We start from the raw sequence: 27773 nt of genomic DNA on the forward strand, positions 1-27773 counted from the left end.
ATTATAAAGGTCTTAGTTGATTTTAAGTCAAATTTCTGCCCTGCGGCAAATGATTTGAGCCGATAAACCTATACCCAAAACAATAATCATTTGTACGCACAAGGGTGAGTTCATCAATCCTGCACTCTCAGGAGGACCAAAGAATTACGTAAAACTGCATAGAAATTACAATACAGAAACAGGCCATGAGCCAGTCAGTCTTTGTTGGTGTTTATCCTCCAAATGAGCAATAGTCCTAATCCCATGCGCACGCCCCGTTCCCATATCCCTTTAGCCCCCTTTCCTTTAGCCATCTATCTAACCTATTCTTAAAAGTTGACGCATTCTCTGCTTCAATCACTAATTGCTTTTAATTCCTCCAGTTTATGTTCCACAATCTTAGAATTGCAATGCACTTTATCTTTTTTTATTCATATTTAAAACGTCTCCTTTTCACGTGATTTCTTTTGTCCAAGATAATACCTCCTTCCTTTACCTCTCTTTTATCCCTGCTTATAACTGGTTGAATTGATTTTCTTCCTCTATTCTCTTTATTCCTTTTGCATGCTTTCCTTTTTTGCTATTTTTAAAAATGTATATATTATCCTCGTCTATTTCTACCTTCTCTACTTGCTCATTCTGATTGCTTTAATTTCCCCTGCCACCTCCCTTCCCAGTTTAAATGACTCTTTATTTCCCCATTTGTCCATTTTGACAGCTTATTAGCTCCCTTCCTGTTCAGATGTAGCCCATCCTTGCCATGTGTTGAGTAGCCTAATCTTTCCATCCTTCCCTATTCTAGCACATAGCTCGGGGAGTAATCCAGAGACTACCACCCTTGCTACCCTTTCTTTCCTAATCTCTTAAACTCCCTTTGCATGACTCTGGCCTTTCCTTTCCTATATATTTGGCTACAAAATTGGCTTAGTGACAGGAAGCAAAGGGTGGTGGTGGTGGATGTTTTTCAGACTGGGAGGTGGTTTGCAGTGGTGTTCCCCAAGGGTCGGTTTTGGGTCCATTACTCTTTTAAATTTTTTCGAAATGATCTAGACTCGGGTGTAGGGAGCAGCATTATCAAGTTTGCAGATGATATGAAACTTGGCAAAGTGCCGGGGCTTTGATTCTTATTGCATTCTTCCAAGGAGTAGCCATCCTCCCCGGTATTCAAAACTGAAAGCGGGGTAGCGAGTGCCACTGACTTGGGGGATTCCTGCACTACCTGTGTTTTCCTACTACCCTGCCTGGTGGTCACCCATTCCCTCACCTCCTGTAGCTGTGGGGTGACCACCTCCTGGAACATACGTTTGAGGAAACTCTCCGACTCCCGGATGCATTTCAATGACTCCAGCCGCTCCTCAAGCTCCGAAACTTGGAGCTTGAGCTCGAACAGCTGGTGGCACTTCCTGCACAGATACTCATATGCATGAAATGTCCTGGAGTTCCCACATAGAACAGGATGGGCATTCCTGCTCCAGCCAATCACTTCACTTTCCCTGATACTTGGATAGTCACCATTCCTTCCTCTACCACTAGCAGCACCCTGGGGGCGATTTTGCCAGCCCTGGGGAGGCAGGTTTGGAGGCGGGACTGCCGGGAAAATGGCAGAATCTGGGGGCGGATGCCCATCCCACAAGTCGATGGAGGTGGGACTAAAACTGACGAGTGGGAGTCCCGCCTCCAAAAGCTCCCCATTGAGAAAATCCAGCCCCCTATCTCTCAACAGGGTTGACTACCTTCTGAAACTGTTTCTCCAAAGATCATTTCCCGCTCCCTGATTTGTCGGATTGGCTCCAACTCTACCTCAAATTCTGGGATCTTGTGCTCAAGTAATTTCAGTTGGAGACACTTCCCGCAGATGTGTTTGTTCGAGTTAACATCTGTTACTCAAAACTCCCACATCCTGCAGGAACCACCCATCACTGTCCTTTCCTGTGTTGCCGTTATTACTATAAAGGGTGGTTAAGTTATAGTTAAGTTTTAAGTTTATGTTCTTTATCCACTTAAACATCAATTAAACTACACTACTCCTCCCTCCTCCCCGTTCAACAAACTCTCCAAGTTCCCCCTCCAGTGTCCAGATGAGTACACAACATTGAATAGTTTCATTTTCTAGACCTTCTGAATGCGATTTATTTCAAATGCAATGTTCTACATTTACAGACTGTAGCAGCAGACCTTCCACATAGCAGTGCCAAGAGGACAATGCAAGGATCAATGATATCAGTCAGTTGCAGCAGAACTATAATTGTAAGTGTTATGCAGCACGTTAAAGCTGAAGTGAGCGTTAGGAGTGAGCGTTGTGAATGTTAAACAGTTATCCCAAAATGTAGCCCATAACAGACTTTGACAAAGACTGAACAAACGTGGCTTTTGAATGGCCAGGACACACATTGTCCTCCGCACTCACAGGCTGACATGTCCAAGAAGATTCCTTCTGCTGGCATCACTGTTTCATACGGCAAATGGAGGACACCGGGTTCCACTTTTTGAATACTTAATCTGATTTTTAGCTTGGATTTTCAAAACCAAATCATATATGGGCACATCTGGGGCAGAGTTGTTAATGTTCACAGTGTTTACCCCTGGAATTTTCTTCAAGATATTGATGGTGATTTTTAATCGATTTTTCAATACTAGTTGTCTGCATTCTCATGAAGGAATCTTGTTAAGCTTTTACCAAATACTATGCCCTGTGACATTCAGAAAGAACGTCGTGAATCACTGGGGTTGACGAACGTCGTGAATCACTGGGGTTGACAAAGGGTTTGATTTTAATTTAATTTAATGTTGTTTGACTTTCTTTGTAAGAAAAACTATCTTGAAAAATAAAGGCAAGAGATAATCTGAGTTAGACAAGGTTCATTTCAGGATGGTGAAATTGCACATATGAAATGAACTGAGGGCTGCATTTGTGGCTTTGTCAGTAAATACACTGCCCAGTGTAGAATTGGGCTGTACAGACCAGGGAGGTCCCGACTTCTATCCATGGTCTGTCACGAGTTAATTGTTCATACAGTGACAGTGGTAGGTGCACTACAATTGGCCACATAGTCCTTGGATTGGGAGAGGAAAAATTAGCCAAAAGTTTTGCTTGATCCGGTAACCGCTCATGGAAAGAGGATGTGTATGGACGTAGGATGAGGACAGGATCAGGATGGATTATGATTCTACCCAATATCAAAGGACTTGTTGACACCCACGCATGAAAAGTGGCCAGTGAGGTGAGATACTGGAGGGCGGTGAGCACAGATGGAACCAAACCCTAATATCTTCAGGGCAGAAAATTGGGGTGAGGAAAATAAACTAAATTAAGGCGAAAAAGAACAAGTGAATCCCAAATGTAAGTTTCTAAACCAACTTATAAGATCATGTAATTTGTTTTTTTAACCAAGTAAAAGAAATGTGGGGTTAATTTTGACTTTGTGCGATAGTGTAAAACGGGAGATAGCGATTTGGCTGCACGTTTCCCCTTCATTGGAAATAAAAATCAGGAGAGAAGTAAAACGGACTGCTGATTCGCTATCACCCGTTTAAACTATCACACAAAGTCAAAATGACCCCCCTGTGTACTTCAAAAATATCTTCAATGTTGATTTTAAATAAAAATAGAAGTTTTTTAGCTAATGGCTTAATCCATGTCGGATAGTGATAGCTAGGTCTCCTAATGATGCCATCACTGTCCAATGCATAATGTGTGGTTCATACAGTGTTACCTTTGATTCAGGGAGATCTGATTGTGAATGATGGAAATGCTCAGATTGTTCAGAGACACATGGAATTTGATGGTGGAATTGCATACGGCATCAATAATCTCTTAGAACCTCCGCAAATAGGAGCTCGGTGTGATGCACTTACAATGCACCCTGCACGTGTAAGTACCTCCAACAAATAAACTTCATTCTTTTGCTTCAAATCGTGTTACTGGTAAACACCTGGATGCTGTGAGGGGAGACTGTAGCTTCATTCTGGATGGATGAGTCAGGATGTGATGAAGGCTTCTCCTCATGAGTATCTAACTTGTGATTTAAAAAAAAATGAAAAATGTATCTATTTTTTAAAAGCTGTCTGACTGGGATCCTAGTTCAAGTTAAACAAGCACAGCTATAGTGAAATTAATTTTTTTCATACTAGAGTAAATTCTTCAATCCTGCTCTCCCAGCAGGGAGCTGCGTTTAAAGAGAGAGAAACTAGAGAATAGGATTATTGTATTTAGCAGTAATTCCCTGAACCACACTTCCTTTGAGTGGGGCATCTGTTGGCGGTATGAGACTAGTGAATTTACCCTGTAACATCACTAAACATTGCTGAATCTATTCTTAAAGAAGGTTCCCTCTATTCCTTAGTGCTACTTATATAGAACAGTTGAGTGAGTTATATGTTTATTATTTGCTATTTTTTCCTCCTTAGTGGTATCTATAGCCTTTTTTTCCTTTTAAATACTTTATGTAGTGTACTTTCTTTATCCCTTTTCCCTTTGATACAGCATATTGCTGCCATCTATGGAAGCCCAGTTGGATCAATACACCCTACTATTATTTCTATTTGAATTATTTCCATAAGTTTAATTGCACCATCTCTCTAATTGTGGCATGATTTAATCATTGGCCTTCTTTGTTCAAAACGTTTGTAACCTTAAGTAAAATTATTTACACATTCTTTTTTGCAAGGTCTATTTAAGATTAATTTTTCATGCTGTTCTTGGTACTACATGAAACATTTAAGGACAAATTTTCTTCTTCCTGTGCCTAGGTTTAGTGGACCGTAGAGGAAATGTAGATGAGGGGGAATCACAGAGCTGTAAGGAAGTCCACCAGATTGCCCATCCATTCATTTAAATGAAGAGCAAATCAGGCTGCTCCCTTACAGTCCTGTAACCCTCCCCATCCAAGTTTCCTATATGTGCTGCATCCAAGTCATTCAATACATCCAAACACAGGAACAGGAAAATCTGCTTAAAATAGTAAATGTTTTGTTCAGGAAATTGAGCATGCTTCTGGCTTACTGTGGACCATTTATGCTTAGGGTCTCTGTGGCAATTGTTTGATGCCTCCTCCCTGTCCTCGTGGATCAAAACCGCAGGTAAGATTTGGTGTACGTACAAAGTTTGCCCTAATTTGTTCTAAATCAATGCAATTTTGTAAAATGTTCACCAAAGAAAAGGAAAGGAAAGTAATGCACTACAGCAACTCAGTAGATTATATTTACCGATGCACATTTGCAAGGCAGCTGCAGACTTTTCCTCGGCTTTCCTCACTCACTGTCAGCGTTTCTTTTAATCCTGGTTTAAAAATTCAAACTTGGAATCAGACCATCCAAATTTTTCATTGATTATACACAAAAAAGAACGTGTTATGCGGCCAGGGTGGAAAAGTTAGGACTGTTCTCCCTGGAACAGAGAAGGTTAAGAGGTGACCTAATAGAGGTTTTCAAGATGATGAGAGGTTTTCATAGAGTAAATAGAGAAAATTAGTCCCTCTGGCGAGTGGGTCAATAAGCAGAGGTTGTAGATTCAAAATCATTGGCAAAAGATCTAGAGGGGAGATGAGGAGAATTTCTTTCACTCAGAGAGCTGTCGGGATCTGGAACACTCGACCTGAAAAGATGGTGGAAGCTGATTCCATAAATAATTTTAAAAGGGTGTTGGACAGGTATTTGAGGGTGAGGAACTTACAGGTTGACGGACAGAAAGCGGGGGTGTGGGACTAAGCACGACTGCTCTTTTAAAGAGCCAGCACAGGCATGACAGGCCGAATGGCCTCCTTCTGTGCTGCAAGTTTCTATGATTCTATAAAGTACTTTGGGACGTCCTGAGGGAATCAAGGAATATGGGGGTAGTTCCTCATTGGAAGAACTCTCACCATTGACAGGATACTTCTGTCATCTCTACTTCACCTGCCATCTATTCCATCAGCATAGGTGCTGTTTATACTGTCTCACCTTGGTCCTCAGAATCTGAGCACGATCAGCCCCAACAGCAGCAGCATCAGGCACACCAGCAGCACCAACAACAACACCAATCTTCTCCGCAATCACCTGATGCTGCACAAGACACAGAGTATCAGCACCCGACCACATTGCTGCCCGGGAGGCCAGGGATAGCCTCACCATGGCCAGATTTACTTCACTTGACGCTGTACACCCTGGCTGTCAAATGATGCGCTAGGTCGGCACCACCCCACACCAACACCATAAAGCATCCCTACAATGCCCAAGCCATTCCTTTCACACTCATCACCATTGTGGGGTGGGGGGGCACCATTATGTCTCACCATTCACTGCAACTCACTGAGCCACTTCCAAAGGTGCACACAAATCTGTCCAAGAACGGAAAGTGTTGAAAATTGAGGACTGAGGATTGGTTAACGGACAGAAAACAGAGAGTAGGAATAAACAGGCCATTTTCGGGTTGGCAGGCTGTAACTAGTGGGGTAACGGAAGGATCAGTGCTTGGGCCTCAGCTATTCACAATCTACATCAATGATTTGGATGAGCAGACCAAATGTAATATATCCAAGTTTGCGGATGATACAAAGCTGGGTGGGAATGTAAATTGTGAGGAAACATAGAAACATAGAAGATAGGAGCAGGAGTAGGCCATTCGGCCCTTCGAGCCTGCTCCGCCATTCAATGAGATCATGGCTGATCATCCAAATTCAGTACCCTGTCCCTGCCTTCTCCCCACATCCCTTGATCCCTTCAGCCTCAAGAAATATATCCAACTCTTTCTTGAATATATTTAATGAACTGGCCTCCACCGCCCTCTGTGGCAGAGAATTCCACAGGTTCACCACTCTCTGGGTGAAGAAGTTCCTCCTCATTTCAGTCCTAAATGGCTTACCCCTTATCCTTAGACTATGACCCCTGGTTCTGGACTCCCCGGCCATCATAAACATCCTTCCTGCATCTAGTCTGTCCAGGCCTGACAGAATTTTATAGGTTTCGATAAGATCCCCTCTCAATCTTCTAAACTCCAGCGAGTACAAGCCCAATCGACACAATCTCTCCTCATACGTCATTCCTGCCATCCCAGGTATCAGCCTGGTGAATCTTCGCTGCACTCCTTCCATGGCAAGAACGTCCTTCCTCAGGTAAGGCGACCAAAACTGCACACAATACTCAAGGTGCGGTCTCACCAAGGCCCTGTACAACTGTAGCAAGACATCCTTGTTCCTGTACTCAAACCCTCTTGCTACGAAGGCCAACACACCATTTGCCTTCTTAACCGCCTGCTGCACCTGCATGCTTACCTTCAGCGACTGGTGCACAATAACACCCAGGTCTCTTTGCACTTCCCCTTCTCCCAATCTATTGCCATTCAAATAATAATCTGCCTTCCTGTTTTTGCCACCAAAGTGGATAACCTCACATTTATCCACATTATAGTGCATTTGCCATGTTTCTGCCCAATCACCCAACCTTTCCAAATCGTACTGGAGTTTCACGACATCCTCCTCACAGCTTACCCTCCCACCCAGCTTTGTGTCGTCTGCAAATTTGGAGATATTACATCCAATTCCCTCGTCCAGATCATTAATATATATTGTGAACAGCTGGGGTCCTAGGACCGATCCTTGCGGTACCCCACTAGTCACTGCCTGCCACTCGGAAAACGACCCGTTTATTCCAACTCTTTGCTTTCTGTCCGCCAACCAGTTCTCTATCCAAGTCAATACCTTGCCCCCAATCCCATGTGCCTTCATTTTGCACGCTAATCTCTTATGTGGGACCTTATCGAAAGCCTTCTGAAAGTCCAAATACACCACATCCACTGGTTCTCCCTTATCTATTTTACCAGTTACATCCTCAAAAAATTCCAGTAGATTAGTCAAGCATGATGCAAGGAGGCCTCAAGGGGATATAGACAGGCTAAGTGAGTAGGCAAGAATATGGTGAATTGAATATAATGTGGAGAAATGTGAAGTTATCCACTTTGGTAGGAAAAATAGAAAAGCAGAGTATTTTTGAAATGGTGAGAGATTGGAAAATGTTGGTGTTCAGAGGGACTTGGTGTCCTTGTACATGAATCACTGAAAGTTAACATGCAGGTACAGCAAGCAATTAGGAAAGCAAATGGTATGTTGGCCTTTATTACAAGAGAATTTGAGTACAAGAGTAAAGACATCTTACTGCAATTATATAGGGCCCTGGTGAGACCACACCTGGAGTATTGTATACAGTTTTGGTCTCCTTACCTAAGGAAGGATATACTTGCCATAGAGGGAGTGCAACAAAGGTTCACCAGACTGATTCCTGGGATGGGGGGATTGTCCTATGAAGACAGATTGAGTAGACAAGGCCTATATTCTCTAGAGTTTAGAAGAATGAGAGGTGATCTCATTGAAACATGCAAAATTCTTACAGGGCTTGACAGGGTAGGTGCAGGGAGGATGTTTCCCCTGGCTGGGGAATCTAGAACCAGGGGTCACAGTCTCAGAATAAGGGGTCGGCCATTTAGGACTGAGATGAGGAGAAATTTCTTCACTCAGAGGGTGGTGAATTTTTGAAATTCTCTACCCCAGATGGCTGTGGAAGCTCAGTCGTTGTGTATATTCAAGACAGAGATCGATAGATTTTTGAATATTAAGGGAATCAAGGGATATGGGGATAGTGCAGGAAAGTGGAGATTAGGTAGAATATCAGCCATGACCTTATTGAATTGTGGAGCAGGCTCGAAGGGCCAAATGGCCTATCCTGCTCCTATTTCTTATGTTCTTATGTTCTTAAAATAAAGATTTCAATGTTTGACAGCACATTAACAGAAACTTTACATAAACATTGGATAAAGCACCCAAGTGGCTACCCTTGTGTGGATACTTGCACTAGGATGAGTGTGAGTGTGAGTGTGAATGGTGACTAGTGAGATGGGGATGTGATAATGTAGATAGAGAGAGAGGGGGCTGTGTGGAGGGGCAAGGTAAGTTGGTGTGAGTAAGGATGTGCATAGGGTTGGGAAGGCAGAGTGATGGGGATGTGATGAGAGGCACAGCAGGATGAAGGTGAATGTGGCTTTGTACGAATGTTTCATGATCTAATGAGATCATTGAAAGGTCTGTGCCATTGCACCCAGGTCCTCCTGATCACATCCCTGCTTGTGACCTCCTCTGCAATCTGCTGCCAGGCTGTCTTGGTCTCCTGGGGAGGTCTCTTCCGCCCATCGGAAGGGAAGAGGACCTCCCTGAGTGCTCTGACTCCCTACATATGGGAGAACCTGGGTGCAGCCCTGCACCTCTGTGCAGTGATTGTCAGTGTTTGCAGCACTTCACTGCTGTAGAACACTGACAGTAGAAACATCAAAGGTAAGCTGGCCATGGTCCCTTTAAGGATACCGGCTCAAGACGCATCATGAATGACGTCAGCAGACCCGTTCCATCTCATCGGGCAGGGAAGCACACTGGGCGGGCTTAACAAGCCCCATTTAGGTAAGTTTGTTCTGGGCAGTGGGATGGAGCCAGCAGCGGGATTCCGACCCGACACCGGCCGCACCAAGGTGAGCAAAATCTTGGCCTAAGTGTTCCGCAATATATTTATTGCATTATACAGTGTGCTAAGGGTTCTGATAATTTAATATTGAGAAATAAATGCTGTGAAATCCTTACTTCTGTTTTTTATTTGAAGGATGGTTCAGATTACCACAGTTGTCTCAAGTTGGCGCATAGATTTCACCCTCACTTTTGGGAACGCTTCAGCAATCCCTATCATATGATCAAAGGAACACGTGCTCGTCCAGTTCTAGCCCACAGCATGCTTGGCTGCAGCAGACAATGTGTTAATCCCTTGTGGATTCCTCAGTGTTGTAAAAATCATTACGGCACTAATTGTCAAGGTAATATCACATTTCTGCACCATTGTATTGTTTCGGATATATAAACTGCTTTTGCCCCTATTTGTCAGAATGTTTTTATTGCAGTTGAGTACATTTCAATAAATCGCACTCTTAACCAGCAACAGGCCAGAGGCAAAGGACTGAAGCTTTGAAAAGGTTCGCTCTTACGTGGAGAGACTAGAGAAACTGGGATTGTTCTCCTTAGAGCAGGGAACGTTAAGGGGCGATTTAATAGTGGTTTTCAAAATGATGAGGGGTTTTGATAGAGTAAGTAGGGAGAAACCGTTTCCACTGGCAGGAGGACACAGATTGACGGTAATTGGCAAAAGAACCAGAGGAGAAATGTTTCTACGCAGTGAGGTGTTATGATCTAGAATGCACTGCATGAAAGGGTGGTGAAAGCAGATTCACTAATAACTTTCAAATTGGATAAATACAGTACTTGAAAAAGAATAATTTGCAGGGTTATGGGGAAACAGCCGGAGAGCGGGACGAATGGCCTCCTTCTGTGCTGTACGATTCTATGATTCAAGACCCTCTCTAAGTGGTGGATTTAATGGTTGGAAGCTTGCTGTGTTTGTGCTGGGAGAGGGCTCAAAGACATGGAAGAAAGGTGGCATCGACTCTATTCTTTGGCACCATGGGCTGTCTTTGTGATGCAGAAACATTATTATTCAAGGCTGAGCACTGGTCATGCTGACTGTTCTATGTGCTGTACAATGTCACTTCCAATTTTTAAACAGACTAAGATTTTGCAACATGTTTAATTCCATTTACCTCTTACATGTGATTATGCATGTTTGAGTTGAGGGAGCAAATAGCACCAATTGTTGACTGCTGGCCAAATACTTTTATCAGCCAGTAGTACAGGATTTTGGGGTATGATAGAATCATAGAATGGTTACAGCACAGAAGGAGGCCATTCGGCTGGCTGAGCCCATGCTGGCTCTCTGCAAGAGCACTTCAGCTAGTCCCACTCCCCCGCCCTGTCCCCGTGGCCCTGCAATTTTTTTCCCTTCATGTACTTATCCAATTCCCTTTTGAAAGCCGCGATTGAATCTGCCTCCACCACCCTCTCAGGCAGCGCATTCCAGATCCTAACCACTCGCTGCATAAAAAAGTTTTTCCTCATGTTGCCTTTGGTTCTTCTGCCAATCAGCTTAAATCTGTGTCATCTGGTTCTCGACCCCTCTGCCAATGGGATCAGTTTTTCTCTCTCTACTCTGTCTAGACCCCTCATGATTTTGAACACCTCTATCAAATCTCCTCTCAACCTTCTCTGCTAAGGGGAACAACACCAGCTTCTCCAGTCAATCCAAGTAACTGAAGTCCCTCATCCCTGGAACCATTCTTGTAAATCTTTTCTGCACCCTCTCTAAGGCCTTCACATCCTTCCTAAAGTACAGTACCCAGAATTGGACACAATACTCCAGTTGAGGCCAGACCAGTGTTTTATAAAGGTTCATCATAACTTCCTTGCTTTTGTACTCTATGCCTCTATTTATGAAGCCCAGGATCCCGTATGCTTTTTTAACCACTTTCTCAACCTGCCCTGCCACCTTCAACGATTTGCGCACATATACCCCCAGGTCTCTCTGTTCATAAGAACATAAGAAATAGGAGCAGGAGTAGGCCATTTGGCCCTTCGAGCCTGCTCCACCATTCAACAAGATCATGGCTGATCTTCTACCTCAACTTCACCTTCCTGCACTCTCCCCATATCCCTTAATTCCCTTAGTTCCCAAAAATGTATCGACCTCTGTCTTGAATATACTCAATGACTGATTATCCACAGCTTTCTGGGGTAGATTATTCCAAAGATTCACAACCCTTTGAGTGAAGAAATTTCTCCTCATCTCAGTCCTAAATGGCTGGCCCCTTATTCTGAGATTGTGACCCCATGTTCTAGATTCCCCAGCCAGGAGAAACATTTTCTCAGCATTAACCCTGTCGAGCCCCTTAAGGATTTTATATGTTTCAATGAGATCACCTCTCACTCTTCTAAACTCTAGGGAATTTAGGCCTAGTCTACTCAATCTCTCCTCAGAGGGCAATCCCCCATCCCAGGAACCAGTCTAGTGAACCTTCGTTGCACTCCCTCTAAGGCATGTATGTCTTTCCTTAGGTAAGACCAGAACTGTACTCTAGGTGTGGCCCCACCAATCCCCTGTATAATTGTAGTAAGATTTCTTTACTCCTAGGGGGAAAAATTCAGTATCGTCCATTTTGGGGTGCTAATATTGGCCGGGCGCAAAGTTTAGCGCCCGGAGCTAATTATCGCCTCCGACTGCAAAATTCACCTCTATCGCCCCTGGAGGTGATTTGAGTGCTAAATCAGGCGCTACACACCTCTCTTAAGGCGCAAACGCCAGGGAGCGAGGCGCTACCTCAGAACGCTACCGAAGCTCAGGCAATGCCAATTACCATGGAAGCCAGACAGACTGGCGCCGACCAGTTTTTAAAGGGGAGGGGCCACCTTGCTGGCCAGCCACTCCCTGCTCATTGCAGCCTTGAATCTTGGCCTGGAGATCGACCTCTAAAGCAATTGTGTTGGAAGCACTAATGGATAGGCCCAGGGAAGAGCTCGGCACTTAGGAACCTCAAAAGTGGTGCTGAGGGCCAAAACTCCTTAGGACAGCGTTAAAACCAAAAATTTTGCCGACAAGAAAAGGCAGAAAGCGGACACCTTTAAATAGTGCTTCTCCAGCCCCGTCCCTACTTGAAAACGTTCCCCTCTACCGTGAAGACAGATACAAAGTATTTGTTTAATGTCTCTGCCATTTCCTTATTGCCCATTATAATTTCTCCTGTCTCTGCCTCTAATGGGCCCATGTTTACTTTCACTAATCCCTTCCTATTTAAATACCTATAGAAACATTTACAATCTGTTTTTATGTCTCTTGCTAATTTACTCTCATATTCTTTTTTCTCTTTCCATATCAATTTTTTGGTCCTCCATTGCTGAATTCTAAATTCCTCCCAATCCTCAGGCTTACTACTCTTTTTGGCAACATTATCTTTAACTTCTCTTGTTAGCCACAGTTGGACCACTTTTCCTGTGGGATTTTTGTGCCTTAAAGGAATGTGTATTTGTTGTAAATTATGTATTAATTCTTTAAATGCTAGCCATTGCTTGTCTACTGTCATACCTTTTAATGTAGTTTCCCAATCTACCTTAGCTAACTTGCCCCTCATAGCTACGTAGTTTGCTTTGTTTAGATTTAAGACCCTAGTTTTGGACTTAACTAAATTACTTCCAAACTCAATACAAAATTCTATCATATTATGGTCACTCTTCCCTAAAGGCCCCTTTACTACAAGGTTATTAATTAACCCTTTCTCATTACACAATACTAGATCTAAAATAGACTGTTCCCTAGTTGGTTCCTCAACATACTGATCTAGAAAACTATCTTGTATACATTCCATGAACTCGTCCTCCACATTATTATTGCAAATTTGGTTTGCTCAGTCAATATGTAGATTAAATCCCCCATGATTACTGTATTACCCTTGTTACATGCGCCTCTAATTTCCTGATTTATACTCTGCCCTACATTACTACTATTGTTTGGGGGCCTGTAAACAACTCCCACCACTGTTTTCTGCCCCTTGATGTTTCTTAGCTCCACCCAAACTGATTCTACTTCTTGATTTTCCAAGCCAAGATCCTTTGGGGGAGAAATTCAGTATCGCCCCGTTTGGGGCGCAATTATTGGCCGGGCGCAATGTTTAGCGCCTGGCACTAATTATCGCCACTGACTGCAAACTTGGCTTCTATCACCCCTGGAGGTGATTGGAGCACTTAATCAGGCACTACACACCTCTCTTAAGGCGCTAACGCCGAGGAGCGAGGCGCTACCTCAGAGCGCTGGCGAAACTCATGTGATGTCAGTCAGCAATGGAACACAGACACACTGGCACCGGCCAGTTCTTAAAGGGGAGGGTCGATCTTGCTCTCCATCCACACCCTGCTCATTGCAGCCTTGAATCTCGGCCTGGAGAGACCTGTACGTCAAATCTGTTGGAAAGAACAATGGAAAGAGCTCAGAGTGCAGCCCCCATAGTCTCTTCTAAATCGATGCAAGGAAGATTAAATCAAAAAGAACCTGCAAAGTGCTGCTCAGCACCCAAAACTCCTCAACACAGTTTGAATATCTCCTGCAGTCTCTCTCTCACTCAGAATGCATGGCGGAAAAATTTCGCCGACAAAAAAAGGCAGGAAGTGGTCACCTTTAAATAGCGCTCCCCCAGTCCCTTCCCAACTGCAAAACGTTCCCCTCAACCTGTCGTTGCTAGCTGCAGGCGGTAAGACAGGGGGCACCACTCAATATCCGGTCCGGGACGCTACCAGGGCGTTGCACGCTCGACTGACGTCACGATCTGCGGGCGCAGGAGATCGTGGCGGTAGTGTTTAGCGCTGCCGCAAAATGTCTAGTCAATTTCGTGAGTGGCGTAAAAATCGCCGTGCACAGGCGCTAGTTGCTTTGCGCCCCATTAGCGACCTCTTAATGCGTTAACGGGAGGCGCAAACCAACCGAATTTTCCCCCCTTTCTACTGTTTTTATCCCATCCTTTATTATCAGGACTACCCCTCCTCCTTTTCCATTTTGCCTAGCTCTTCTAAAAGTTCAGTATCCTGGAATATTTAGTTCCCAACCTTGGTCACTTTGCAACCATATCTCCGTAATGCCTATTAGATCAAACCTGCTAATTTCTATCTGCGCTATTAATACATCTATTTTGTTGCGAATGTGTCGCGCATTCAGATATAGTGCTTTTAGCTTTCATTTTTTTCAATTTTTCCCTGATGTCACCTTAGTCACTGATGCTCTATTACCTTTGTTACTCTTTCCGTCCCTTCCTGACCCACTCTGCTTATTTTTACCCAAAACTCTGCTCTGCTCTAGAGCCTTGACATTTCCATTGTTGCTTTTAAATGTACTATTTCCTGAATCCTCCCCCCCCCCCCCACCCCCCCACCTTCATTAGTTTTAAGCCCTGTCTACTGCCCTAGTTATTCGATTCACCAGGACACTGGTTCCACCCCGGTTTAAGTGGAGCTCGTCCCAATGGAACAGCTCCCTCTTTTCCCAGTACTGGTGCCAGTGGCCCATGAAGCGAAACCCCTGCCTCCCACACCAGTCTTTCAGCCACGGATTTAACCTTCTAATCTGCTTACCCCCATGCCAATTGGCGCGTGGCTCAGGTAACAATCCAGAGATTATTACCGCGCACCCCATTTAGATTTGTACCCTTTAGTTTATATTGCCTCTCCTTGTTCTTCCTTCCAAAACGTATCACTTCGCACTTTTCTGCGTTAAATTTCATCTGCCATGTGTCCGCCCATTCCACCAGCCTGTCTATGCCTTCTTGAAGTCTATCACTGTCCTCCTCACTGTTCACTATCCTATGTTTTGTGTCATCTGCAAATTTTAAAATTGTGCCCTGTACACCCAAGTCTAAGTCATTGATATATATCAAGAAAAGCAGTGGTCCTAGTACCGACCCCGGGGAACACTGCTGTGTACCTTCCTCCAGTCCGAAAAACAACCGTTCACCACTACTCTCTGTTTCCTGTCACTTAGCCAATTTCGTATCCATGCTGCCACTGTCCCTATTATTACATGGGCTTCAACTTTGCTGGCAAGCCTATTATGTGGCACTTTATCAAACGCCTTTTGGAAGTCCATGTACACCACATCAACCGCATTGCCCTCGTCAACCCTCTCTGTTACCTCATCAAAAAACCCAATCAAGTTAGTTAAACACAATTTGCCTTTAACAAATCTGTGCTGGGTTTCCTTAACTAATCCTCACTTGTCCAAGTAACTGTTAATTTTGTCCTGGATTATCATTTCTAAAAGCTTCCCAACTGCCGAGGTTAAACTGACTGGCTTGTAGTTGCTGGGTTTATCCTTACACCCTTTTTTGAACAAGGGTGTAACGTTTTCAATTCTTCAGTCCTGTGGCACCACCCCTGTATTTAAGGAGGATTGGAAGATTATGGCCAGTACCTCCGCAATTTCCACCTTTACTTCCCTAAGCATCCTAGGATGCATCCCATCTGGTCCTGGTGACTTATCTATGATTTGAAAACTATTTTTGTTTTGGCTTATGATTGTACTGCACTACTAGACTGAAAACAGTAACTGCGGAGTGTGAAGCACAACTGGCAGGTCACAAATGACACTTACTGCAGGTTATGATTCTCACGCTGCCCACCAAGAGAGAGCTCTGCGTGTGCACGTGCACGCACACACATGCAGAGCTTCAATGAGCTGCCTGAGCACTTCTTAAAACCAGCTTCACACTGCACTAGAGTTATATTGCAACAGTTTTATAAGGCCAAACAGTGTGAGACAGGGTCACGCTGGGGCCACAGACCTCTTGGGCAATCTGGAATTAATTTGGACTTGACCTCCAGATTTAAGAAACCATTTTGTAAAAAACATAGAAATGGCAGCATACCTTTATCCTTCATCTGATGGAGAGCTGTGACTGATAGTTAGGTACAGATAGTTTTTAAAATGCTGCTTTTTAACCTGTTTCTTCAGCATTCTCTCCCTTTTTCCAAAGTGCTCTTTGATCTCTGTTTTGAAAATCACCTCAAAATGGGCACTCAGGTTAAGTGTTGTGTCCTGAATATGCATATTATTGGTGGTGACAGAGCCCGTGAAAATATGTAACTTGGTGGGGTTGAAATTGGTCTTTGCTGGTAGTGAGTCGGCAGCCCGTTTTACGCCAGGCCCGATTTTCTTGTCTTTGACTTCAATGAATGAGAAAATCGAGCATAATGTAAAACGGGCTGCTGATTCGCTATGAGCTCGTTTCGTGCTACTGGCGAAGACCAATTTCACCCCTGTGCCACAATGGTAATTTAAAGATGTACATATATTTTGATTAAAACTTAGAGCCATTAGAGATACTGAAAATGGTGGTGAAGGACACTTCCACTTTTATTGCCTTTGCCATCAATGGCTGGTAGGTTGGGAAAAAGTAGCTGGCCTGCTGTCCCAGCCCAACTGGAACATTCTCCTTTTGCTTCATGGCCCAGCCTTATAAACTCTTCTTTAATATAGAAGATTTACTCTGTGACTTTATTATTTCAGTGTGTCCTGGAGGAATAAAGTCCCCTTGTAGTTCTCATGGAACTTGTAATGACAGAAGACTTGGAAATGGAACATGCCAGTGCTCGGTGGGGTTCAGTGGAACGGCCTGTGAACTGTGTGAATCAGGCAGATATGGACCAGACTGCAAAAGTATGTATTACAACCAGCTCAATGTCATCTGACCTGCTGCAAGATAAGTTGTCAGGTTTTTTTTGTACCTCACAACTGATGATTTAGCCGACAGTCGCAAATGCCTAACCTAGTTTGCCACTGAGCTTCATCAAATAATTTTTGTACCTTGTTGAAGTTAACTTTTCTTTGTAATTAACTCATTAAAATATACAGAATTAAGGTAGCTTGCTAGTACTGCACATTGGACTGTTAATGCATAGATTCATGTAAATCATTCACCCCATAGCAGTGCCTCAGCTTCTATGCAAGAGTTGCCAAGTGATAAAGGGACCAACCATTCAGGAGCTCTGCAAAGAATTTGCTTACTATCTTGATGGTGAATGTGGCTGATCTATTGATGTTACAATGTACACATTTGGTTTCACTTGGATTTAGACCTGTGAGGGGAACTATCGTCGCGTTCAAACTTTACTTTTTTAAATCACACAGAATGTAATTGCACAGAAAATGGACGCTGTGATGAAGGAATTTCTGGTGAAGGAACCTGTTTCTGCAGAGAAGGCTGGACAGGAAAATACTGTCAAACAAGATTTGGCAAGTAATTTTACATATTTAATTTTGAAATTAATATTGGGCTCAACAATTAATGCTATCTCACGACATTGTCATTGTTGCTTCAATGACTTCGGTTTCTGGGTCCCTGTAATATATGCTGGTACAAATCCATTTTTAATGCATATGGTTTTACAACTTATCAAAACGAAAGGCAAAAGAAGTTTAATAGTTACAATAATTGACAAATTAAAATTCAGTTGCTAAAATTAAACCAATTTATGAAGAAAATCAGTATGATAGAAGAATTGTAAAATTCTCTAGATGTGAATCATATAGTAGCAATTGAAAGTTTATTTTATAAAGTAAGATTACCAAACAAAGGGCATAGATTTCACCGTTCACTAATGCTAACAGTAGTCAACTTGAGTCCCACTTTATGCTTACACTGACATTTTTGTTAACATTAGGGGACAGAGGAATGACTACATCCAAGTACTAAAAATAATAAGGGTTAAAATGTTGGAAATTTCAAACTAAAACAGAAAACGCCAGAAAGGCACAGCAGCACCTGCAAGAGAAAAATAGGTTAGTGTTTCAGGTGTGTCATAGAGTCATAGAGTTATACAGCACAGAAAGAGGCCCTTCGGCCCATCGTGTCTGCGCCATCCATCAATCCCTGTCCAGTCTAATCCCATTTTCCAGCATTTGGTCCATAGCCTTGTATGCAATGGCATTTCAAGTGCTCATCCAAATGCTTCTTGAATGTTATGAGGGTTCCTGCCTCTACCACCCTTTCAGGCAGTGAGTTCCAGATTCCAACCACACTCTGGGTGAAAAAGTTCCTCCTCAAATCCCCTCTAAACCTCCTGCCCCTTACCTTGAATCTATGCCCCCTTGTTATTGACTCTTCTTACGCCCGAAACACTAAGTTAATTTTCTCTGACATGTGTCGATCAACCTCCTGTGCATCAGGGTGAGATCTTCCTGAAGAGAAATATATACGTATGTTTAATATCTCATGAATTATGACGGTTCGCAACCTCGGTGTTGTGTTTGACTCCAAGATGAGTTTCCGACCACATAGCCACTCCATCACCAAGACTGTCGTGTCTATTTGCAACACCAAATTTCTGATTGGTCCCTTGGAGGACAAGACCGGATGGTGCAGGTGTAAAGGGGGTGGGGGTGGAAGAACATGACCCAGGCCTAACAGAGGGCAGGAGAATGTGATCTATCATCCCATCTGGATCACATTCTTGCTCTCATTGTCCCTTTTAGTCCTGAATCACGATCTTCCTCCCTCCCCACTGTTCTCATCATGCCTCCCCCCCCCAAGAAGTTCCTGACCTCTTCCCGAGCTCCTGACCTCACCCCCCCCAAGCTCCTGACCTTCTCCCTCCGCCCCCCCCGATTTCCTGACCTCCCCCCTCTTCGAGCTCCTCTCTCCCCCTTGATCTCCCCTCTTCGCTCCCTTCAAACCCCTCCCCTCCCCCCTTTGATCACCTCTCACCTCCTTTGATCCCCTCTCCCCCCCCTTCGATCTCCTCTCCTCCCCCCCCCCTTTGATCCCTTCCCCACTCTGATATCGCGGATCTCACTGGGATTCCAAACTCCTGATAGTGAAGGTGGAAAAACAGCACCGCCCACGGGCTGCTTTGAATTGGTATTCTCTTGTTCTTTTGGGCCCTGGTTACAGAGCTACAATATTTGGGGTAAACGCAGGGAACATAAAAACTGACTGTAAAAGCTTTTATAGATATGTGAAGAGAAAAAGATTGGTGAAGTCAAGCGTAGGTCCCTTGCAGTCAGAATCAGGGGAATTTATAATGGGGAACAAAGAAATGGCAGACCAATTAAATATATATTTTGGTTCTGTCTTCACAAAGGAGGACACAAATAACCTCCCAGAGATGTTGGGGAACATAGGGTCTGATGAAAGGGAGGAACTGAAAGAAATCAGTATTTGTAGGGAAATGGTGTTAAGGAAATTGATGGGATTGAAGGCCGATAAATCCCCAGGGCCTGATAATCTACATCCTAGGGTACTTAAAGAAGTGGCCCTAGAAATAGTAGATGCATTGCTGATCATCTTCCAACATTCGATGGAATCTGGAACAGTACCCATGGATTGGAGGGTAGCTAATGTTACCCCACTATTCAAAAAAGGTGGTAGAGAGAAAACGGGGAATTACATCGGTAGTGGGGAAAATGCTAGAGTCCATTATAAAAGATGTAATAGCAGAGCACTTGGAAAACAGTGACAGGATCGGACAAAGTCAACATGGATTTACAAAGGGTAAATCATGCTTGACTAATCTACTGGAATTTTTTGAGGATGTAACTGGTAAAATAGATAAGGGAGAACCAGTGGATGTGGTGTATTTGGACTTTCAGAAGGCTTTCGATAAGGTCCCGCATAAGAGATTAGTGTGTAAAGTTAAGGCACATGGGATTGGGGGCAAGGTACTGACTTGGATAGAGAACTGGTTGGCAGACAAAAAGCAAACGGTTGGAATAAATGGGTCTTTTTCCGAGTGGCAGGCAGTGACTAGTGGGGTACCGCAGGGATCGGTCCTTGGACCCCAGCTATTCACAATATATATTAATGATCTAGACAAGGGAACTAGATGTAATATCTCCAAATTTGCAGATGACACAAAGCTGGGTCGGCATGTGTGCTGTGAGGAGGATGCCGAGAAACTCCAGGATGATCTGGACCAGTTGGGCGATTGGGCAGAAGCATGGCAGATGCAATATAACATGGATAAATGTGAGGTTATCCACTTTGGTAGCAAAAACAGGAAGGCAGATTATTATCTGAACGGCAAAAGATTGGGAGAAGGGGAAGTGCAACGAGGCCTGAGTGTCCTTGTGCACCAGTCGCTGAAGGTAAGCATGCAGGTGCAGCAGGCGGTTAAGAAGGCAAATGGTATGTTGGCCTTCGTAGTGAGAGGGTTTGAGTACAGGAACAAGGATGTCTTGCTGCAGTTGTACAGGGCCTTGGTGAGACCACATCTTGAGTATTGTGTGCAGTTTTGGTCGCCTTATCTGAGGAAGAATGTTCTTGCCATGGAAGGAGTTCAGCGAAGATTCACCAGGCTGATACCTGGGATGGCAGGAATGACGTATGACGAGAGATTGGATCGATTGGGCTTGTTGGAGTTTAGAAGAATGAGAGGGAATCTCATCGAAACTTATAAACTTCTAACAGGACTAGACAGACTAGATGCTGGAAGGATGTTCCTGATGGTCGGGGAGTCCAGAACCAGGGGTCACAGTCTAAGGATAAGGGGTAGGCCATTTAGGACAGAAATGAGGAGGAATATCTTCACCCAGAGAGTGGTGAACCTGTGGAATTCTCTACCACAGAAGGCAATAGAAGCCAATTCATTAAATATATTCAAGAAGGAGTTGGATATATTTCTCAAGGCTAAAGGGATCAAGGGGTATGGGGAGAAAGCAGGGACCGGGTACTGAATTTGGATGATCAGCCATGATCGCATTGAATGGCGGAGCAGGCTCGAGGGGCCGAATGGCCTACTCCTGCTCCTATCTTCTATGTTTCTATGTTGCTATGGATGCCCACCATTCAACCAAGAATGGCAATCAAAGTCTTCGCCTTTGTGTCGCTGCGCACCTTTTTAGTTTCCCCCCTACTAATATCATTTTCCTCTGCAGCTGTTGGAAATACTGCTTCATTCTCAGTCCCCTCTGTGCATCGTTCCCCCTTTCAAAACTTGCACTCTCAAACTCAGCGTGCCATTTCATTAATAGAAATAGGAATAAAAACATCATCGGCAGCACTAACCTGGGAAGTGTTCGGGCCCAACGCCACCCCTGTCCCGGAACTCCCGCCCGCTCATTGCGCCATCGGCAATTAGAACCAAATACGAGCGCTCCCCAAGGCTATCCCTTTCAATCCCCTCTCCTCTCCCCCCTTCGATCCACTCTCCTCTGCACCCCCCCATCCATCCAATCCTCTGACCTTCTCCGCACAGAGCCGAGGAAAGCGCGGCGGTGCAGGCCGCAGCCTCCGCACCATTCGGTACTGCGCATGCGCAACCGGATTGAGCGCACATGTGCAATACCAAACGGGCACACATGTGCAGAGAGAGTCAAAAACACCGTGCAAATAATCACTCTGCACCAAGACTGCCTACTTCCACCTCCGTAACATCGCCCGACTCCACCCCTGCCTCAGCTCATCCGCTGCTGAAACCCTCATCCATGCCCTTGTTACATCTAGACTTGACTATTCCAACGCACTCCTGGCCGACCTCCCATCTTCCACCCTCCATAAACTTATGCTCATCCAAAACTCTGCTGCCCGTATCTTAACTCGCTCCAAATCTCGTTCACCTATCAACCCTGTGCTTGCTGACCTGCACTGGCTCCCAGTCCGACAACGCCTCAGTTTTAAAATCCTCATTCTTGTTTCCAAATCCCTCCATGGCCTCACCCCTCCCTATCTCTATAGCCTCCTCCAGCCCTACAAGCCTTCGAGATCTCTGCGCTCTTCCAATTCTGGCCTCTTGCGCATCCCTGATTTTAATCGCTCCACCATTGGCGGCCGTGCCTTCAGCTGCCTAGGCCCTAAGCTCTGGAATTCCCTCCCTAAATCTCTCTGCCTCTCTACCTCTCTCTCCTCTTTTAAGATGCTCTTTAAAACCTACCTCTTTGACCAAGCTTTTGGTCATCTGCCCTAGTATATCTCCTCCTGTGGCTCTGTGTCAAAAATGTTTTTATTGATAATGCTCTTTTTAAACCCTTTGTGATGTTTTGCTATGTTAAATGCATTATATAAATATAAATTGTTGTTGTTTATGAATTTGTGTTTCATGGATTCTTAGCACAGACAGTGTAAATAAAAAGAAATATTGTTCTAAATTGTTAAAAATTAGGTATCGTTCTGGCAGTAATATCAGTGTATAGTTTAGAAGTTCATACTAAACACATATTTCCAGCAATTATAGCACTCAGTAAATATTCTAAGTGCTGCAGTTGTTTTTGTTCTAGGCTAACCTAAGCTGCATAAAATCAAATAGAGGCGAACGACCATATCAAGGAATTAAATTAAATTGACTTAAAATCTATATGTATAATTTTTTTAAATCTCACTGATTTTGTTGCTTGGATTAAAGCACAGAAAGCATCATATTGGATAGCAGTTTACCGCACTGAATGGGAGATTACAGCTGGGGTCTTTTTTGTGATTGATGGATTTTGCACACAATATATAGCATCATATATTCTCCGATCTTAAAGCGTTGACAGGATTTTTTCTGCTTTTTTATAAATAGTTGTCAAACCTGTATGTTCCCCGGGATGTGCTAACAATGCTGTTTGCAGAACTGACAACACCTGTGAGTGTAATCCATACTATGAAGGTGATGGAAGAAAATGCACAGGCAAGGACAACAAGTACCTCTATTAAGCTTGGCAAAAATAATGGTTAAAATCTGACTGGCTGTCTCGAACCTTCGCACTAGTTTCTGTTCAGTTCAGATTCCTAGGCCCTGAAGTAGTGAACGAACGCTGAAATTCCTCTCCTCGGCATTTTATTGGAGGCGTTAACCCATTTATTTTAAACAGGTGAATGCCTTTGCTAAAATAGCAGGGAGAGGAATTTCAGATGAAATCTCAACGCGCTAAGCGTTCATAAACTGACATCACACAGTGTCATTTCAGGGCCTTGGCGTTAAGACACCACTTCGAAGTTTAACAAACACCACAGCAGTTTACAGCACAGAAGGAAGCTGCTCGGGTCATCGTGTCTATGCCCACTCTTTGCTAAAGTAATCAGAAACGAATTCCATTCTTTCCCCGCTTCGAATGTTCATCTACTTTTCCTTTAAAAGATGCAATGGTGGCTGCCTCTACTGCTGTCTGTGGCATGGCATTGCTGTGTAAAGACAGTTCTCCAAACCTCTGTCCTCACTCTCTTAGGGCCAATTTTAAATTGATGACCCCGTCTTGCTGGAACTTGTAACTGTTCGACGATAGAATTGTACAATTTATAGCACAGCAGGAGGCCATTCAGCCCATCGTGCCTGTGCTGGTGCTGGTCCTTCCACTGGAGCAATTTATTCTAATCCCATTTCCACGCACCTTTAAATTCAGTAGAGAAACTGCCAAATTCAAAATCCAGCAGCATCTTTTCATTTTTAATTCTTCAGCCGGCAGAGTCGACCAACCCCGTGCTGTGGAAGAACGAGCCAGTGTCAGTGGTGCAAACAACAGGCGGGGGCAATGTACTGATCTGACGCAGATCTGCAAGCGGAGCGGATCCACAGGAAATCTGGCCCTGATATGTCCAAAATACAATGGGCGTCATTTTCAACAAACTGACAGAGAGTAAACCCAACGTCCATTATAGAAACGGGCGAAGTCTATAACCGCCGGGCCCTAGAGATGGGTTCTCTGAGAAGATAAAAACAGTTCCTGGTCCAGCTGTTTCAGGCTGACTAACACTGTTAAATAACAACAGAAAATGCTGGAAACACTCAGCGGGTCAGGCAGCATCCGTGGAGAGAGAAAAACAGAGTTAACGTTTCAGGTCAATGACCCTTTGTCAGTGCTTCCAGCATTTTCTGTTGTTATTTCAGATTTCCAGCATCCGCAGTATTTTGCTATTCTAACACTGTTAAAGTCTGATTAAGAATGATTAGAAGCAAATGTTTTATAGAATAATGGAAGTTAAGATTCATGCTACAATAAGATTTCATTTAGCAACTAAAACTATCTTGTCACTCTTGCATGAAAAAACTGGGAGTAAAGCCTATTCTTGTAACTTTATTTGTAGCAGTTAACCGTTGCAAGGACAATGATGGAGGATGCCATCAACATGCTGCCTGCACTCAAAGAGGGATTAACATTACCTGCACCTGTCAACCAGAGTATGAGGGAGACGGCTACGTCTGCATCCCCATAGACAGGTGTGTCGATGGCAGGAATGGCGGATGCAGCGAGCATGCAATATGCATCAACATTGGACCAGTAAGTGCAAATGACGAGCACATTAGGACTGGTTAAAATTCATTTGTTTCCTGAAACGCATGGTTAGAATCATGGAGGGTCATTTCCAACTTACTGCTGGTAATGTGGAACTGGCGCTAAGGCCAGTTATAGTAACCGCCCGATGTCAATAGAAAGAAAAATAGTGTGGTTTCTTTAATGGGTGCCTGACCTGTAACACCAGTCCAGAGTTCCTGTAGCCTAATGCATACTTCAGCATCCTTAATGCAGCAAGGGATGGTTAACTTTGCACTCAAGCATATGGACAAGGTCAGGGTTCCAGGGAATACACTCTTGGAAAAGGTTCCACAGGCAAGAGATGTTAGTGTTCTTTCAGAAGAAGAGATGCACGTGACATTCCCAGAATATGTAAAGTCTGAAAAAGGATGTGAGAATCTAGCAGAATGAAGGCGGGGATAGAGGAAGAAGCTATAACACACTGTGGACAAGCCAGGTAAAGTAAGAGAATCAGAGAGCGCCCAATTGTACCAACACAATTAAGCTTGTTGATTTGCACAGTTTACACGCCCAAGTTGGAGTTCAGTCTAAATTGGTTTTGCTGTGTTTGTACAAAATGCTTTATATGTGCTGTGCTTTCTATATTAGACAATGTTGATAAAAGGAAAATATTCAGTCTAGTCTTTGGAAAAAGATCATATTTTCACATACAAACTGCTAACAGCCACCTGCCAGCCAATGAATGTCAAAGTGAACAATTTTGAGGCAACTGATCGTAGAATCATAGAAATTTACGGCACAGAAGGAGGCCATTTGGCCCATCATCTCAGTGCTGGCCAAAAAAGACCTCTCCAGCCTAACCCCACTTTCCAGCTCTTGGTCCGTAGCCTTGTAGGTTACGGCACTTCAAGAGCATATCCAAATAGTTCTTAAATGTGATGAGGGTCTCTGCCTTTACCACCCTTTCAGGCAGTGCGTTCCAGACCCCCACCTCCCTTTGGGTGAAAAAAGTTCTCCTCAACTCCCCTCTATTCCTTCTACCAATTACTTTAAAATCTATTCCCCCTGGTTATTGACCTCGCTGCTAAGGGAAATAGGCCATCGCGAAATTCGCTTTATCTAGGCCACTCATAATTTTATACACCTCAATTAGGTCTCCCCTCAGCCTCCTCTGTTCCAAAGAAAACAACCCCAGCCTATCCAATCTTTCCTCATAGCTGAAATTCTCCAGTCCTGGCAACATCTTCGTAAATCTCCTCTGTACCCTCTCGAGTGCAATCGCATCTTTCCTGTAATGTGGTGATTGACGGACATCCTGCGCGATGAAGACACAGTTACTATCAACATATCTTGGATAGTCTTTGAGGGCAGTAATGAAGAATCTTTCAGTCCTATCATCGACCTGTGCAGTGCGAAAGAGACGTTTTGAAAGCAGTGAATGAAACACTGGACGGAATTTTGTTTACCTGGGTGGGGTCACTGTGGTGGGTCACGACCCCGTTGATTCCATCCCGCTCTTGAAATCGACTTTGCTTTAATGGGGTCTATTAAATCCGCCCTGCGCATTACCTGGCCCTGTTAAATGGTGCAGGTCTGATGACATCATCGATGACACGTTTTCAGCCTGGATATTTAAAGGAGCCATGGCCACATTACATTTGAAGGTTCACCTTGGAGTGTGCAGGAAGCACACTGCACTATTGGAGTGTTGCAAACATTTCCAGAGATGACTGCACAGAGACAGAGGGCTGCACCCAAGTTTTCTGATGAGTCCCTCCATATGCTTGTGGAGGGAGTCAGAGCACACAGGGGTGGAAGAGACCTCCCCAGGAGACTAAAAGAGCCTGGCTCCAAATAGCAGAGGAGGTCAACAGCAGGGATGTTGTCAGGAGGACCTGGGTGCAGTGCAGCAAACGTTTCAATTATCTCATTAGATCAGGAAAGCTGAGCACAGAGCCACACTCAACTTCATCCTGCTGCGCCTCTCATCGCACCCCCATCACTCTGCCTTCCCAACCCTGCTGCTGCACATCCTTACTCACACCAACATATCTTGCATGTCCACCCATCCCTCTCTCTCTATCTACATTATCACATCCCCATCTTGTAATGATCAGTAACATGTCATTCTAGAATGGTACACTAGGTGGAGCTGTATGTTAGGGGGCTACCCAGAAGGCAGTAGTCAAGATGGATGCCTGTACACTAGTCCACATGGCTGAATAAATGACTAGCTCAAGCTAGCTGTTCATAATGAAAACGTCTATTTATTTATGAACATAACATGGTACCAGGATTGGTAATATCTGCTGAATATTGTGAAACACGACATGGAGAATTTGAAGCCGCTGGAGGGTTTGAAACTCACGGGGAATGTCGACTGCAATTGGCGGACTTTCAAACAAAAATATTGCTGCCATCGGGTTCGGTACGAAGCCAGACGCAAGGAAAATAGTGTTGCTGCTCACGGTTGCAGGCCCGCAGACGATAGAGGTATTTAATACGTTTGTATTTGATCAAGAGGAGGACAGAGAAAAAATGGACGATGTGCTAAAGAAGTTTGATACACATTGTTCTCCCAAAAAGAACGAGACCTATGAGAGGTACATGTTCCGTTCACAGACACAGCAGCAAAATGAGACTTTTGATAGCTTTGTGACCAATCTGAAACTGAAAGCACAGACATGTAATTTCTCTGAACTGAAATCATCCATGATTCATGACCAGATTGTGTTTGTTATTCATGATAAAAAAGTCAGGGAACGTTTGTTGAGAGAAACCGAACTAACATTGGAGGATGCTGTGAAAATATGCCATGCCAGTGAGCTAGCTCAACAGCATGCAAAGACTTTCAGTGAAATTAATAATAATGCGACTGTAGTAAGTGATAGTGCTGCTGTCGGTGCTGTGTCCTACAAGGGGAAGAAACGTGGGCAGAACAGAAATGCAAAGCAATCGGAGGATGGAATTTTTAATTGTAAACGCTGTGGTTACCAGCACCAGTCAAGACAATGCCCAGCGTTTAGGAAAATGTGCACAAAATGTAATGGAAAGAATCACTTTGCCAAACAATGCTTTTCAAAAGTAAAAACAAAGAAAGGGCAACAAGTCAATGTGATTGAGGACACTGATTTAAGTGAGACATTTTTTGTAGGAATGGTGTCATGTGACAATATCAAAAAGGATACAGAAAATGTGCA

The 27773-nt window shown here is 44.0% G+C and overlaps 1 protein-coding gene across 1 annotated transcript in view; it reads left to right on the forward strand.

Moving 5' to 3' along the window:
* Positions 1–27773, forward strand: part of stab1 (stabilin 1) — a 298755-nt gene that overhangs the window by 241913 nt on the left and 29069 nt on the right. The window contains exons 52-59 of the mRNA XM_086001826.1: positions 2140–2226; positions 3704–3850; positions 5002–5058; positions 9595–9802; positions 16915–17064; positions 17536–17640; positions 22902–23009; positions 24404–24597. Of these exons, the coding sequence (XP_085857952.1) occupies positions 2140–2226; positions 3704–3850; positions 5002–5058; positions 9595–9802; positions 16915–17064; positions 17536–17640; positions 22902–23009; positions 24404–24597 (1056 nt within the window). The remainder of the gene's footprint in view (positions 1–2139; positions 2227–3703; positions 3851–5001; positions 5059–9594; positions 9803–16914; positions 17065–17535; positions 17641–22901; positions 23010–24403; positions 24598–27773) is intronic.

Source organism: Somniosus microcephalus, chromosome 11 (genome assembly GCF_052327205.1).
Source record: "Somniosus microcephalus isolate GS21.2 chromosome 11, FLI_Smic_1.0, whole genome shotgun sequence".
NCBI lineage: Eukaryota > Metazoa > Chordata > Chondrichthyes > Squaliformes > Somniosidae > Somniosus > Somniosus microcephalus.